This window comes from Anomaloglossus baeobatrachus, chromosome 8 (genome assembly GCF_048569485.1).
Source record: "Anomaloglossus baeobatrachus isolate aAnoBae1 chromosome 8, aAnoBae1.hap1, whole genome shotgun sequence".
NCBI lineage: Eukaryota > Metazoa > Chordata > Amphibia > Anura > Aromobatidae > Anomaloglossus > Anomaloglossus baeobatrachus.
This window is the reverse complement of record NC_134360.1, coordinates 206,776,164-206,788,818: the sequence shown is the minus strand read 5'-3', so window position 1 is coordinate 206,788,818 and position 12,655 is coordinate 206,776,164. Positions and strand designations below refer to the sequence as shown.

The 12,655-nt window shown below is 44.3% G+C and overlaps 1 protein-coding gene across 1 annotated transcript in view; it reads right to left on the bottom strand.

The window, feature by feature from the left end:
• Window positions 1-12,655, bottom strand: part of PODN (podocan) — a 69,217-nt gene that overhangs the window by 29,426 nt on the left and 27,136 nt on the right. The window contains exons 2-4 of the mRNA XM_075320097.1: window positions 1,376-1,643; window positions 949-1,042; window positions 440-504 (exon numbers count right to left, since the gene is read on the bottom strand). Of these exons, the coding sequence (XP_075176212.1) occupies window positions 440-504; window positions 949-1,042; window positions 1,376-1,639 (423 nt within the window). The 5' untranslated portion in view covers window positions 1,640-1,643. The remainder of the gene's footprint in view (window positions 1-439; window positions 505-948; window positions 1,043-1,375; window positions 1,644-12,655) is intronic.

Genomic DNA, 12,655 nt, shown 5'->3' with positions numbered 1-12,655 from the left:
AACTTGCCGACATGGCGGCATCAGACGCTATTCACATTGCAGATTCTGACACTCCTATCGATGGATTCTCTAGTGTTTCTGATCTACATAGGAAGACTTAGCAGGGCCAGGAAGCAGACTCAGATACCCCCACCATTAGGGGTATCTCTGAGAATAGGGTTAGCACAGGGCCCAGTAGTCTGAGGGTCAGCTTAGGGGCCCCGGTTTCCCGCTATCTCCACAGTGCCTCGTGACTCAGACACTATACAGTAATCAAGTAAACAAAACTGTTGACTTTCCAATTACCAGCATAATTGTGAATACCGCTCTAGAGTATAAAATACCGCATAAATAATGCAATTTACAAAGTAACTCACATTTTTATAAAGTTTATATTGAAACCTGTAAAATGTTACGCAAGAATAATCGGTTACAATCTATGACAAATTGTTGGCCTTACCTTGTTATTTGCCAAGTATAGATAATTTAGATGCTCTAGCTGTTCAAAGAGATCATCTGAAAGTCCTGGAGGGAAAATAATAGGACATAGTTTGTTTGAGCGATGCATTGGTCAAACTTTTCAAGATTTTATTCCTTATGTTTGCCACTGGTATCATTCATGACATGGTATAGATCATACATTGGATCCTTGGAGCGTTACTTGTTAATCTTCCATACAACTATTTTTCCTGTCTTCTCTATTGCCATGCATATGTTTTCAATGGGGAGAGGGGAGTTGGTTGCTGATCTTAGACATCTCTAGTGGCGGCTTAACTCGCCTCTGAATATAAAAGCATTAGGCCTGGAAATTTAACCAATCAAGCCTTTCCCCTGACATCATCTGTTGGGGTAAAGTCTGGAGGCCCACCATACCCAAATGATGGTTGGCCTTTCCTCTCGAAATCAACAACCCCGCATGACTTTACTCTAATGTTTGGGACTTTGAGTTCTATGTTTTGCTATTCTCACCTCTTGACGTAAGTCGATTGTTTTGTAAGTTCAGGGTTTCCAGCCTGTGAAGTCGGATCAGATCCTCTGGAGGAATTTCTTCTATCCGGTTATTCTATGGTGGTTTGAAAAAGACTGGTTAGAACATAACAAATCTGGATGATACAACTAAAGGCCCCGTCACACACAGAGATAAATCTGCGGCAGATCTGTGGTTGCAGTGAAATTATGGACAATCAGTGCCAGGTTTGTGGCTGTGTACAAATGGAACAATATGTCCATGATTTCACTGCAACCACAGATCTGCCAAAGATTGATCTGTGTGTGTGACGGGGCCTTAACTGTGCATGCAGAAAATGGTTATGGCCCCCCCCCCTCCATCATACACATGGTAGCCATATTTATTCCTATTTAAATGAGCATGTTCCCCAAAAAGCTCAGTCCAGACCTGCAATGAAAGATGGTTTGTAAATTCGGGAAGGTCCACAGGAAACTCCTTGAGATCCACTCCGGCACAGTTCACCACCCCTTCTTGGGTGCAGGTACAGTCAGTGGGACACTCTGATGGTGCGGCAGTCACAAAGGTCAAGATCTCCTCTTCATAGTCCTCTTCCTCTTCTTCTTCTTCCTCCTCCTCCTCGTCTTCTCCCCATACTCCATGTGAGAAGATCAACAGGAGCGTAAAGAGAAAAGCCAAACTACTGAGACGCATTGCACTGCAGAAAATAAAGCAGATTTTGTGCTTTTTAGGGCTGAGTTCAGAGAAGATCTCGTTATATAATTATCATTTTCAACTCACTGTGAATGTTCACTTTGAACTAATATACGGGGACACATATCAGGTCACTTGGAACCGTAGGAACTGTAGTCCCATTGCAGGAGAAGCTGTAAACGGACGTCCTCCAAAAGGGGACAATCCCTTTGTAATCGGGATCCAGGAAAAATAGATCTTAGCTATAACTTTGGTAGTATACGTATAATATGATGATATTTTTTCCATCCTAATGCACCATTGTAATTAAGATCTCATGGACACAGAGTCATGTATGGTGACACACAAAGTATCTATGGCACCCTGGATGTGTTGGCCTATGGTGCATGCCTCCCTATTGCAATGCTTGTAGGGTCAAATATCTCCATACTATGGCATTCAATACTACATGGTTCCACTTTTTATCTAATAAAGTTCTTAGAAAGATAGAAAGTAAACTCTCTATACCTCCATATGAAATCAGAGATGTGCATAGGTACAGTAGAGCCCGGTAGATTGCTTTGAGTGCTGTATTATTGCACCATAAACACAAGCGTTTAGGAAATCTATGTATAAGCCTATGAAAACAAGATTCCGTATTGGGAAACCGGATTCCTTATTTTAATATAGAAGAATAGTTTTTCTGTATGTTAGAGACAGCAGATGTATCTGGGCCCTTGTGCTTAAGAGAACTTAGTGCACTTGGCCACAAACAAAGGCACCAGCAATATAAATGACAGATGGTGGTAGATAGGGTCCGTGATTCTGCCACTGATTCCCCATGTCACAAAGAGGTTTTTATAAACATCACCAACTGTCATGTCGGCATCAGGATTCTATTAATGCCGGCTATAGCTTCTCTATACTGGTCTGGTGAGGTGTTGTGATCCAGACTTACTGGTGGTTGTAGTACTTTGTTGCTGTAAGCGGTTGTGGTGTTACCTTCATTGTCCTTTTTTTGCTGCCTTCCTTCTCTTGCTTTTTTCCTTAGTCTTTTACTGTTTATTTCTGTGCGTTTGCAGTGTGTGTGAGTTTTGTTTTTTCCCTGTCTGTCTTTATCTGTGTTACCATCTCACTCCTGCCCCTTTCTTCCCTGGGAGGCTGGGGTGATAGGATAGTTCTGGTCAGGAGAATAGTAAAGAATGGGACTCCGGCATCTCCATTATCAGGGGTAATCCAGAGGTTGAGGCTAGCCCAGGGACCTCTAGCATGGGGGACAGTGTAAGAGCCCCCTGTGCCTTGCTATCCTGTAGACATCCCTGTTGTCTTTCATGGCCCTCTTTTGCTAGGTACTGTACCAGCTAGTGCATATCGGGATAATCCTTCAAACACCCATGATCCTGCCACTGTTTTACAAATGTGCATTCATGGATGTTTTTTGGTAGGTGGTAGCAACCAGTGCATATTGGGAACATCCCATAACACTTGCTATTTAAAGGGAACCTGTCACCAGATTTGGTGACTATAAGCTGTGGCAACCACCAGTGGGCTCTTATATACAGCATTCTAACATACTGTATATAGGAGCCCAGGCTGATGTGTAGAACATAAAAATCACTTTACAATACTCACCTAAATGGGCGGTGCAGACCGGTTGAATGGGTGTCTCTGTTCTCCGGGTCCAGTGTATCCTCTTTCAGCTATCTTTGTCCTCCTTCTTCTGAAGCCTGGGTGCATGACGCGTCCTATGTCATGCACACGAGCCAGCATTAAGGTCCTGTGCATGCACACTACAATACTTTGATCTGGCTTGAGCAGGGCAGATCAAAGTGTGCCTGTGCAGGGCCTCAATACCGGCTAGTGTGGATGACGTAGGACACATCATGCACCCAGGCTTCAGACAAAGGAGGACAAAAATGGCCGAAAGAGTAGGTGCTGTTACCGGAGAACAGAGACACTCATCTGACCAGTCTGCACCGCACAGCCCATTTAGGTGGGTATTGTAAAGTGATTTTTACGTTCTACACAGCGGCCTGGGCTCTTATATAAAGCAAGTTAGAACGCTGTATATAAGAGCCCACTGGTGGTGGCCAAGCTTATAGTCACCAAATCTGGTGACAGGTTCCCTTTAAGCCTTTGGCACCCTTGAACCTTCCACTGATTCTCTTGTCCTTCCATGGACCTTTTTTGGTAAATAACCAGTGTATATCGGGGATATCCCATTAATCTTCCTATTTGTACATTTGGCACCCATGGCTCTGTCACCAAATCTCCGGTTGTCCTTCCTTGGACCACTTTTAGTAGCTACTGTCAAGACCTGACATATTAGAAAACCCCTCATCCAACCATTTACCCATCACAGTTTTGTTGATATCAGTCACTGAGATCCCAATTTTCCTTCTTCCAGAACCTCAACTATGAAAACTCCTTTCCTTGCAGCATTATATATCCCCCCACTTGACAAGTGTCACTATCGTGAGATGATCTATGTTATTTTCTTCACCTGTCAGTGATTTCAATATCATTCCAGACCAGCGTATGGTTTGCATTACCGTAATGCCCATAATGAACCCTTTTGATAAACGGTTTTGCATAGAAGTAAAAGTCCCACGTCTACACACCTCTTTAATCTAGTATGACTGAGGTTTACACTATTCCCGGTGGTCTCACCAATCACCAGATCCAACAATCTTTGTAAAAGCTTCACGAGACTAAGAAGAAGGAAAGCGTCGTCCGCCCCTGTGCTCAGACTCAGTGTGTGAGCGGTGCTGGTGCTTTCTACATCACGATGGGGCCTCTTCCTGACATGGAAAATATACAAAACCAGGCAAATGTCTGCATATTTGTGTCACTGCACTGTAATTACAATGACAGATGAGAAAACAACAGACACGTTAATGGGGTCTGTAAGAAAAGGGACAGCCATATTCCCAGCATGCGGGGAGCGCTGACAGTCAGAACCCGTGCGCGCGGCGGCCGCCGGGTCTTTGAAGTGCATTAAATCATGACGAAAAATAGGATACACCTCATTCAACAGGAAATCCAAATATCAACAAACGCAACGTCCAAGAGTCGCCTTGGAATAAATTGTGCATAAATCTCACATTACTGAGCTTTACTGCTGATGATGTTGATAAGTTTTATATGACTTTTCCATCTTAGCGTCTTGTATATTGTGTCAGGGCCACCCGTATAAAGAACAAAGACGTACATGAGCCGCGCAGCTACTGCGGAGCCCAGAAGTCTACGTTATTCATCTTTTTCAAGCGGCTTCTGCCAAGGAAATTGCCTGGAAAACCTATCAGAAAACACTCAAAAGAATGAACATATACATTTTCTATGTAAAACATTTAGCTGTGCATATTTTCAGGCTTTAATATACCTTGTACTAGTTACAGGGTGTGCAGGCAACGAAGTTGGATGGGGTGTCTGTGGACAGGGATGTGCTGTTAGCTTCCATAGATGTGGAGGCTTTATACAGTAGCATCCTACATGAGAAAGGACTAGAAGCAATGCAGTACTATCTTAATAGCCGCAACAGTGAATGTATTAGACACAATTGCTTTATGGTCGACCTAATGAATTTCATCCTGCGGCATAACTTCTTTATCTTCAACAGGAAGTACTTCCACCAGCTCAGGGGCACAGCTTTGAGGAGCCCTTGTGCTCCCTCGTATGCTAATCTGTTCCTGGGCTGGTGGGAGGAAATCACTGTCTTTGGGGATGAGGAGGTCTAGTGGCACTCATGGATCATGTTATGGTCCAGGTACATTGATGACGTGCTTGTACTATGGTCTGGTTCTGAGCAGGAATTTTTGAATTTTGTGGAGGTCCTTAATGTTAATGATCTGGGACTTAGGTTCACATCGGAGTATGATTGGACACGTCTCCCATTTTTGGACATTCTAATCACACGTGGAACTGATGGGAATCTCGAAACAAAAACATTCCGCAAACCGACAGCCACAAATAATTTATTATATTGGGAAAGCCACCATCCCCCTCCTCTGAAGAAAGGTATCCCAAGGGGTCAGTACCTCAGGTTGCGTAGGAATTGCTCTAGGTTGGATGATTTCAGGGATCAGGCAAATGACATGACTAGAAGGTTTTTGGCTAGGGGTTATCCAAGGGATGTGCTTCATCTAGCACGTGAGCATGCAGAGAGGCAAAACAGGGAGAGTTTGTTGAACCCTCGGGAATCATACAAGGATGGAGACTCCCTGACTAGACTGATAGGGACATTTGACTGTCAGAATGGCCGTATTTTTGAGATTCTTAAGAGACATTGGGGGGGGAGTTTGCTGGCGGATCCAGACATTAATAAGTTTATCCCCCAGAAGCCAAGTATAACCTATAGGAGGGGCCGTTCACTTAGGGACCATCTTCTACACAGCTTCTATAGGAAACCAATACCAACAGGGACGTGGTTAGATAGAAAGGCGTGTGGATTTTTTCGCTGTGGGGATTGCTCCTATTGTGGTTATATGAGACCATCTAAGTCTGTTAAGAGTGCAAGAAACGGAAAGGAGTTCTTCATTAGGGACTTTGCCAACTGCAAAACCACGGGTGTCGTTTATGTGGTTACCTGCACCTGCCCCCTGGACTACGTGGGTAAGACGAGGAGAGAGTTCAGGAGGCGGGTGGGGGAACATTTGGGCGACATCCGCAACAAGCGGGATACCCCTTTGGCCAGGCACGTGAATGAGAAGCATGGGGGAAATCCACACCAGGTGTCCTTCTGTGTCATGGAGGTTGTCAAGCCTAATCCTAGAGGGGGTGATTTTGATAAGTGTATACTACAGAAAGAGAGCGAATGGACCTTTAGACTGGATTCCCTAACCCCAAGGGAATCAATGAACAGTTATCCTACTCGTGTTTCTTGTAACAACAGGGTGACACTGGAGATGGTCTTAAGATAGAAAGTCTGGCATTAGCTGTCCTGTGTTTAGGATAGCACAAAAAATTATTCATCTATTTATCAAATCAGGTGTCCTCCAAGATCCAGAGTGGAACAAGGGGGTATCATTGTAATGTGATACATCTCTAATATGCCCGCACCACAATAAGTCCACCTAGCATTAAATTCTCCAAACCACCCCCCCTCCCCCTATCTAGAGATCCGGCTGGAATATTATACTTTCTTTAGCCTAATAAATACATCTATAAGATGAGTAATTATGGTACCTCTAGTCCTGCTTACACTGCTATGTATCGCTATGTGTGCGGGATGTACGGTATGTGTGGAGACCGGTTAAACAATCAATGTACTGTAATCTACAATACAGAAGTGTCACAGGCATGCGTTCCACTGTGGAACGTGGAAGGAAAGAGGCTATTATACTGTTCGGCCGGTTTGATATGCGCCCTGGACCCACCTAGTCTGGGGGAGGAATCGGTGACGTTGTGCCTGTATGCGTTCTGGGATCCGCCCCTTGGAGCGCGCGCATTGACGCGGCCCCACGTGTATGGGGGCGGGACGCGCGTGCGTTCCACTGTGGAACGCGGAAGTGAACGCGGGCACCATTGTAGGACATGTGGAGAAGTAGCATCGGATCATATTGTGACAGCAAATAAGGTAATTGAGAATCATAATGCTTATTGGCTAGAACCTGGAAGTGGAGGACACCTGAGGGGTTATAAAGGTAAATTAATCACCTGGTGGCCCCCTAAGCATCATGTGAATCTGGCAGCACACTGGCTGTCACAGGTATATCGTACCATAACAGATGGATATCGGCCTCCTGATGAACCATGAAATGGGGAAACGCGTTGAGGCAGCATAAGCTAAGTTGCATGTCCCTGCTATAATTGAGATTCTCATTGAGAAAGGATTGCGGCCTTTTATCTTTTAAGGTTATGGTGAGCTCCATATTGGCACAGTATCACTTTATGGTTTTGCACTGCACTTTATATATGCGCATTGCACCTTATCTTTTTGGCTAGGGGCTCATAGGGTCATAGCAGGGATAGTCGTCGAGGAGTGGGGGCGCCACTACGTATCTTTAGGGTGCCAACCTCCACGGCTAGGTAGAGCACAGGAGGGAGTGGACATTGTAGGGATTTATTTTCCCTCTCTCTTCTGTGCACTAAATCACTTTATTCACACAATTGTGGTATTGTACCTTTTAGAATTAAATTAAGAATAAATGTTAAGTTTTAGATAGGATTTTATGGAATTTAATATACCTTGTACTCACTTCAGGTTCCAAGAAAAGTGGTCAAAGGAAGCGGCGTGTCTATTCTTTTGGTGTTCTCCGCTCGAAAGATGCTCTGTACTTTACAATACAAGTCAATGGGAAAGCTCAAAGTCTGCCCATATGTCTTTTACAGCATTTCGCCATAGTTTTTACTTTAAAAAAAAAAATGGCACTAGTTTTCACACCATTCAATAGAGTAAAAGAACAAAAAAAAAAAAGCATCGGAAAACGAAAGTAAAAATGGCATAAGAAAAAAAAAAGAAAAAACCCTCCAAAAAACGACTGCAAAAAAACAGAAAAACGCTCAGTAAACTATCAGAAAAATGAAACTCCAGGAAATAAAAACACCAAAGTTTTCCTGAAGCTCCTTCAGCTTGAAAAATATGGCAAGTTCGACTGCATTTAAAAGATATTGTGTGCACATAACCTAAAAGGAGTTAAAAGGGTTGTCCACAACCTAAAAGGAGTCAAGGGGGTTGTCCACAACCTAAAAGACCTAAAAGACCTAAAAGGAGTTAAAAGGATGGTCCACAACCTAAAAGGAGTTAAAGGGGTTGTCTGCAACCTAAAAGGAGTCAAATGGGTTGTCTTCAACCTAAAGGAGTCAAAGGGGTTGTCCACAACCTAAAAGGAGGTAAAGGGGTTGTCCACAACCTAAAAGGAGGTAAAGGGGTTGTCCACAACCTAAAAGGAGGTAAAGGGGTTGTCCACAACCTAAAAGGAGTTAAAGGGGTTGTCCACAGCTTGGACAGCCCTTTCTCAATCACTAGGTTTCCCCTAAGTAAAATAATAAAACTTATAATGACCTCTGATCCAGTGATGTCTGAACTGCCTCTCCTGGGGATTGTGTGATGTTGATATGTCACATGATCCCTGCAACCAATCAGCAGTCGCTTCACTCTCCTCTCCTTAGGACAAATTAGACATCCAGGTGAAGTGAGAGAGCAGCCACAGCTTTTACTTCCTCCAGATGTCAATTATGTCTGAAGGACGGGACAGTTAAATGACCGCTGATTGGCCGTAGGGATCATGTAACATATCAACGTCACACAATCCCCAGGAGAGGTAGTGCCGACATTGCTGTAATGGCCCTTGCTCGGGAAATAAGTATAGGTGTTCTTATTTAACTTAGAAGGAACATAGTGCTTGAGGAGTTGTCTGAGTAGTGGACAACCCTTTAAGGTTGGTATGCACTTTGGCTAAACATATGTACCTCCTCACACATGTACCCCTGTAAGGCAGTGTGTACGTGTGTTCTGAATGGAAATAGGGCTGCCAGACACCTCTGGAGGTCTCAACTTCGTGGAGAACAAAGGATTCGGAATGCTAAAACCAACATCCCCCTGAATATAACCAGCGCATTCAGCTTAATTCTTATCAATATGGTGAACTTTTGCGTTTGATATTTGTAGCGTCATCCATGTGTAGTGTAAATGATAAATGTGTAGTGCGAGTCATGTCATTGATATGTGTGTATAGTAATACAATACATCAGTAAGAATCTGAATAAAATAAGTAGTTAACTAGTACGTGTGAAACACACATGGAAAGCGTAAACCACATGTGTAATGTGTGCATTGTGTATAATGTGTGTGGCGCATGTGTTCAATATGTGAGTGATGTGTGTCCAGTGTTTTTAATATGTATGGCATGTGTCAAGTGTGAGAAACGTGGGCGTAGTATGGTCTAAAAAAAATGAATCACACGTGCGGCATATGTCCAGTGTGTGCTGTGGGTGGCAGATATTCAATACGTGAGTAGGCGTCTTTGCAATATATGTCTAATAGGTAAGGTGTGGGACATGTGCATTATGTGATTGATGTGTTTCGCACGTGTACAATGTAAAATCTACAGCTCTGATTCATCATTGCTGGAGTAAGTTGCTCCTTTATTTAGTGCCTTTATTATTTTATCCTATTATCTATATGTTTTGTGCTGCTTTTTAACTCCTTTATTTTGTTGTTGTTTTTATAAGTCCTTGGGCCCAATTCATCAAAACTTTAATGCTAGTATTCTAGCGTAAATACTTTGAAGAGTCACAAAAATGAGGTGCAATTTGGATTTGTACCTAAATTTTGTGACTTTTGGCATTTCCATGACAATTTCTTAATGCTCTGATAAAAATGGGAATGTGACGCCCCTGGACTATCAGGTCGTCACAGGGTACTGCACGCTCTCTCTCTTTTAGTGCAGTATTCAAATCCCTCATGGTTCATCTTACAGTGCTGCCTCCAACAGCAAATCAAATCCTAGATACACCCTGCACCACACCCACCAGACACACCAGTGGGCAGCTTGAGCAGAAAGTGGTCGCCCACCTAGGGGTCAGGAAGGGAGGGTCAGTAGAGTGTCAGTGAAGTGAAGGAAGTAAAGTGAGGAGGAGTGAAGTGGAGGAATCAGGAAGTAGTGGTTCCTGGAGTAGCTGTCTAGGTTGCAGACAGTGGTCTGGACCTAGAGGAGTCGGACCCCCGGTCGCAGGGGATTGAGGATAGGTGCCTGGACCTGTTGAGTGAACGGTTGGCAGCCTGGTCCTATCACCAATCCAGGACCGAAGGCACGGCGGGGTACACTGACCCTAGGTCGGGGAGAAGCTTCAGGCAACCCGGCAATTAACCTGCGGAGAGCGGAGCCTTTATGGACTGTTCCCACCACCTCCAGAATCAGGGCACTAGCGCAACGAGGGGTATAGGGCATTCCACATACGCAGCCCACTGAAATCCCAAGCGTGAGCCCTGAGAGCAGGCTCCCACACTTAGCCACAGTGGGGAGCAGGGCCCGGCAAGTTCCAGACTACCAGGCCACTACAGTAAATCTAAACTTTGTACCAGGAGGCAGGTCATGGATCACCAGGTAGCACTGCAGGGGAGGGGACCTAGACGAGCGCCCCTGGAGAGGCAGCTAGAGACTTGGTTTACCCACTTGTCAGCGTCTGCTTATTGGCTGAGTGAGTACATGAATGATCCCCCCGTCACGGCACCCAGTATCATCTCCCAGAGCCCCGGGGCATACCCCTACCCGTGGAGGGTAACGACACCTTGCTGCCCCATTACATCACCCCGGGTACTCCCAACAACGGCTGCGGCGGTACTCCCAATTACCGCACACCACGGGTGGCATCACAAACTATAACTCACCTGTAAATACCCCTTTTACTTTAGAGTGTGGCCCCAAGCTCCAGGGTCAAGAGGCCCTTGAGCCACGAATGGACATTGCCCACGGATCGAGCGGTTCGATCCGCTGCTGGGACGGCACATGAACAGCTGGGGCAAGACACGGGCTAGAGAACCACAGTTGTCCTCTTCATGACTGGAATGATATTTCTGTTGTGGCACACAGAGGCACCTCTTCATGAATCCGGAGCATTTAACTGCAGCACATTGTCATAATGGCTTTGGAATAGGAGGGAACTTGGGCTCCTAAGCTGTTCCTCAAAATAGGGGACCATACGCTATCCCTAATCTCAGGGATACTCCTGATGGTGGAGAGGCCTGAGTCTCCTTCCTGGCTCTGCTTCTAACCATTCCTGATCTTATTCTCCTCCCCCTAGTCCAAGGCAGGGACAGGAGTATGTTGAAACCACAGATAAAGACAGACAAGGAAAAAACAAAACTGTCACACAGCATGCACACACAAAGGTAAAGACCATAAGAGATTTAGGAGGAAAATCAAAAGCAGGAAGGAAGCTACAAAACAACAGGGGTAAACTCCATAATCGCTCGATGCAATAGGCACAACTAAAGCTCAACCTTCCCAAGTTAGTCCACAGACCAACATAGAATAAACTATAGGTGGCATGTGTAGAAGGATTCCACCAGCATAAATAGGAGGGAAGCAGACGTGATTAAAGGACAAGCAGAATAGCAGAGATTAACTCTTGCTAGCCTGCCTATGAATCAGCATACAGAAGGTCGATACCCGAGTCTGCCTGTGTTCATTCTAGACACCAGAGAAACCATAGGGCGGACATGCATTTAAGTAATAAATAAAAATTGTGGTCAACCTTCTTCCTGCCCCCCTTCAACAATTAATCAGCTGTAATCTGTGCAAGAATTAGGCAGCAATTGTCCAATTTTCCTACAGCGCCACTAAAGGGCAAGGGAAGCATTACATGCTGCTCGCTGAAATCAATGGGCTGTTACTATAGTCCAGGAATGTGCTGGGACCTCCGGAAACAGAAAAGGTCTTGGTAATAACTGGTCGCTTTAGTTAATTAAGGGAAATTGCAAATCTTGTAATGGCTCTCACTTTGGATAAACAAATCATATTTTGATTGATTAATTTTCTAATTATTTTTCCGTATTACAATGGAATGATCCAGGTATGTCCTAGATGGAAATGTACGGTCATTTCAGCTTGTTTTATAACAGAGTGTTACTTGCTGTGATTTTTAAAAAGTCCAAGAACGAGTTGTAATTTTGGGATAAGAACAAGTTAATCTCAGATAATTGAGCAAGAGGAGACTAAAACCATATGGATGATAGATTATAAACGCTGGGATAGCAGCATGTATAAATATATCCGAGCAGCTTCACTTTCTCCTATTAAGGGGTCAAATAAAAATGTACTGTGCAGTATAATACCAATGATATCACCTATACAAGTATCTGGGTGCCCTGGGGAATATCAAGCTCGGAATGCAGGTTTCTAGATACAAACAGCAAAAATTAATGATGTTTGGAAAATGATGGCGGAGTATGGGCTACAACTCATAACCCGGCTAACATTCTCCAGACATTAAGCTTTGTGTGAAGCTGAACACTGCAGAACAATAGCTGGTACACATTCTGAACGAGATAGACAGATAGATAGATAGTTACATGGATAGATAGATAGATACATG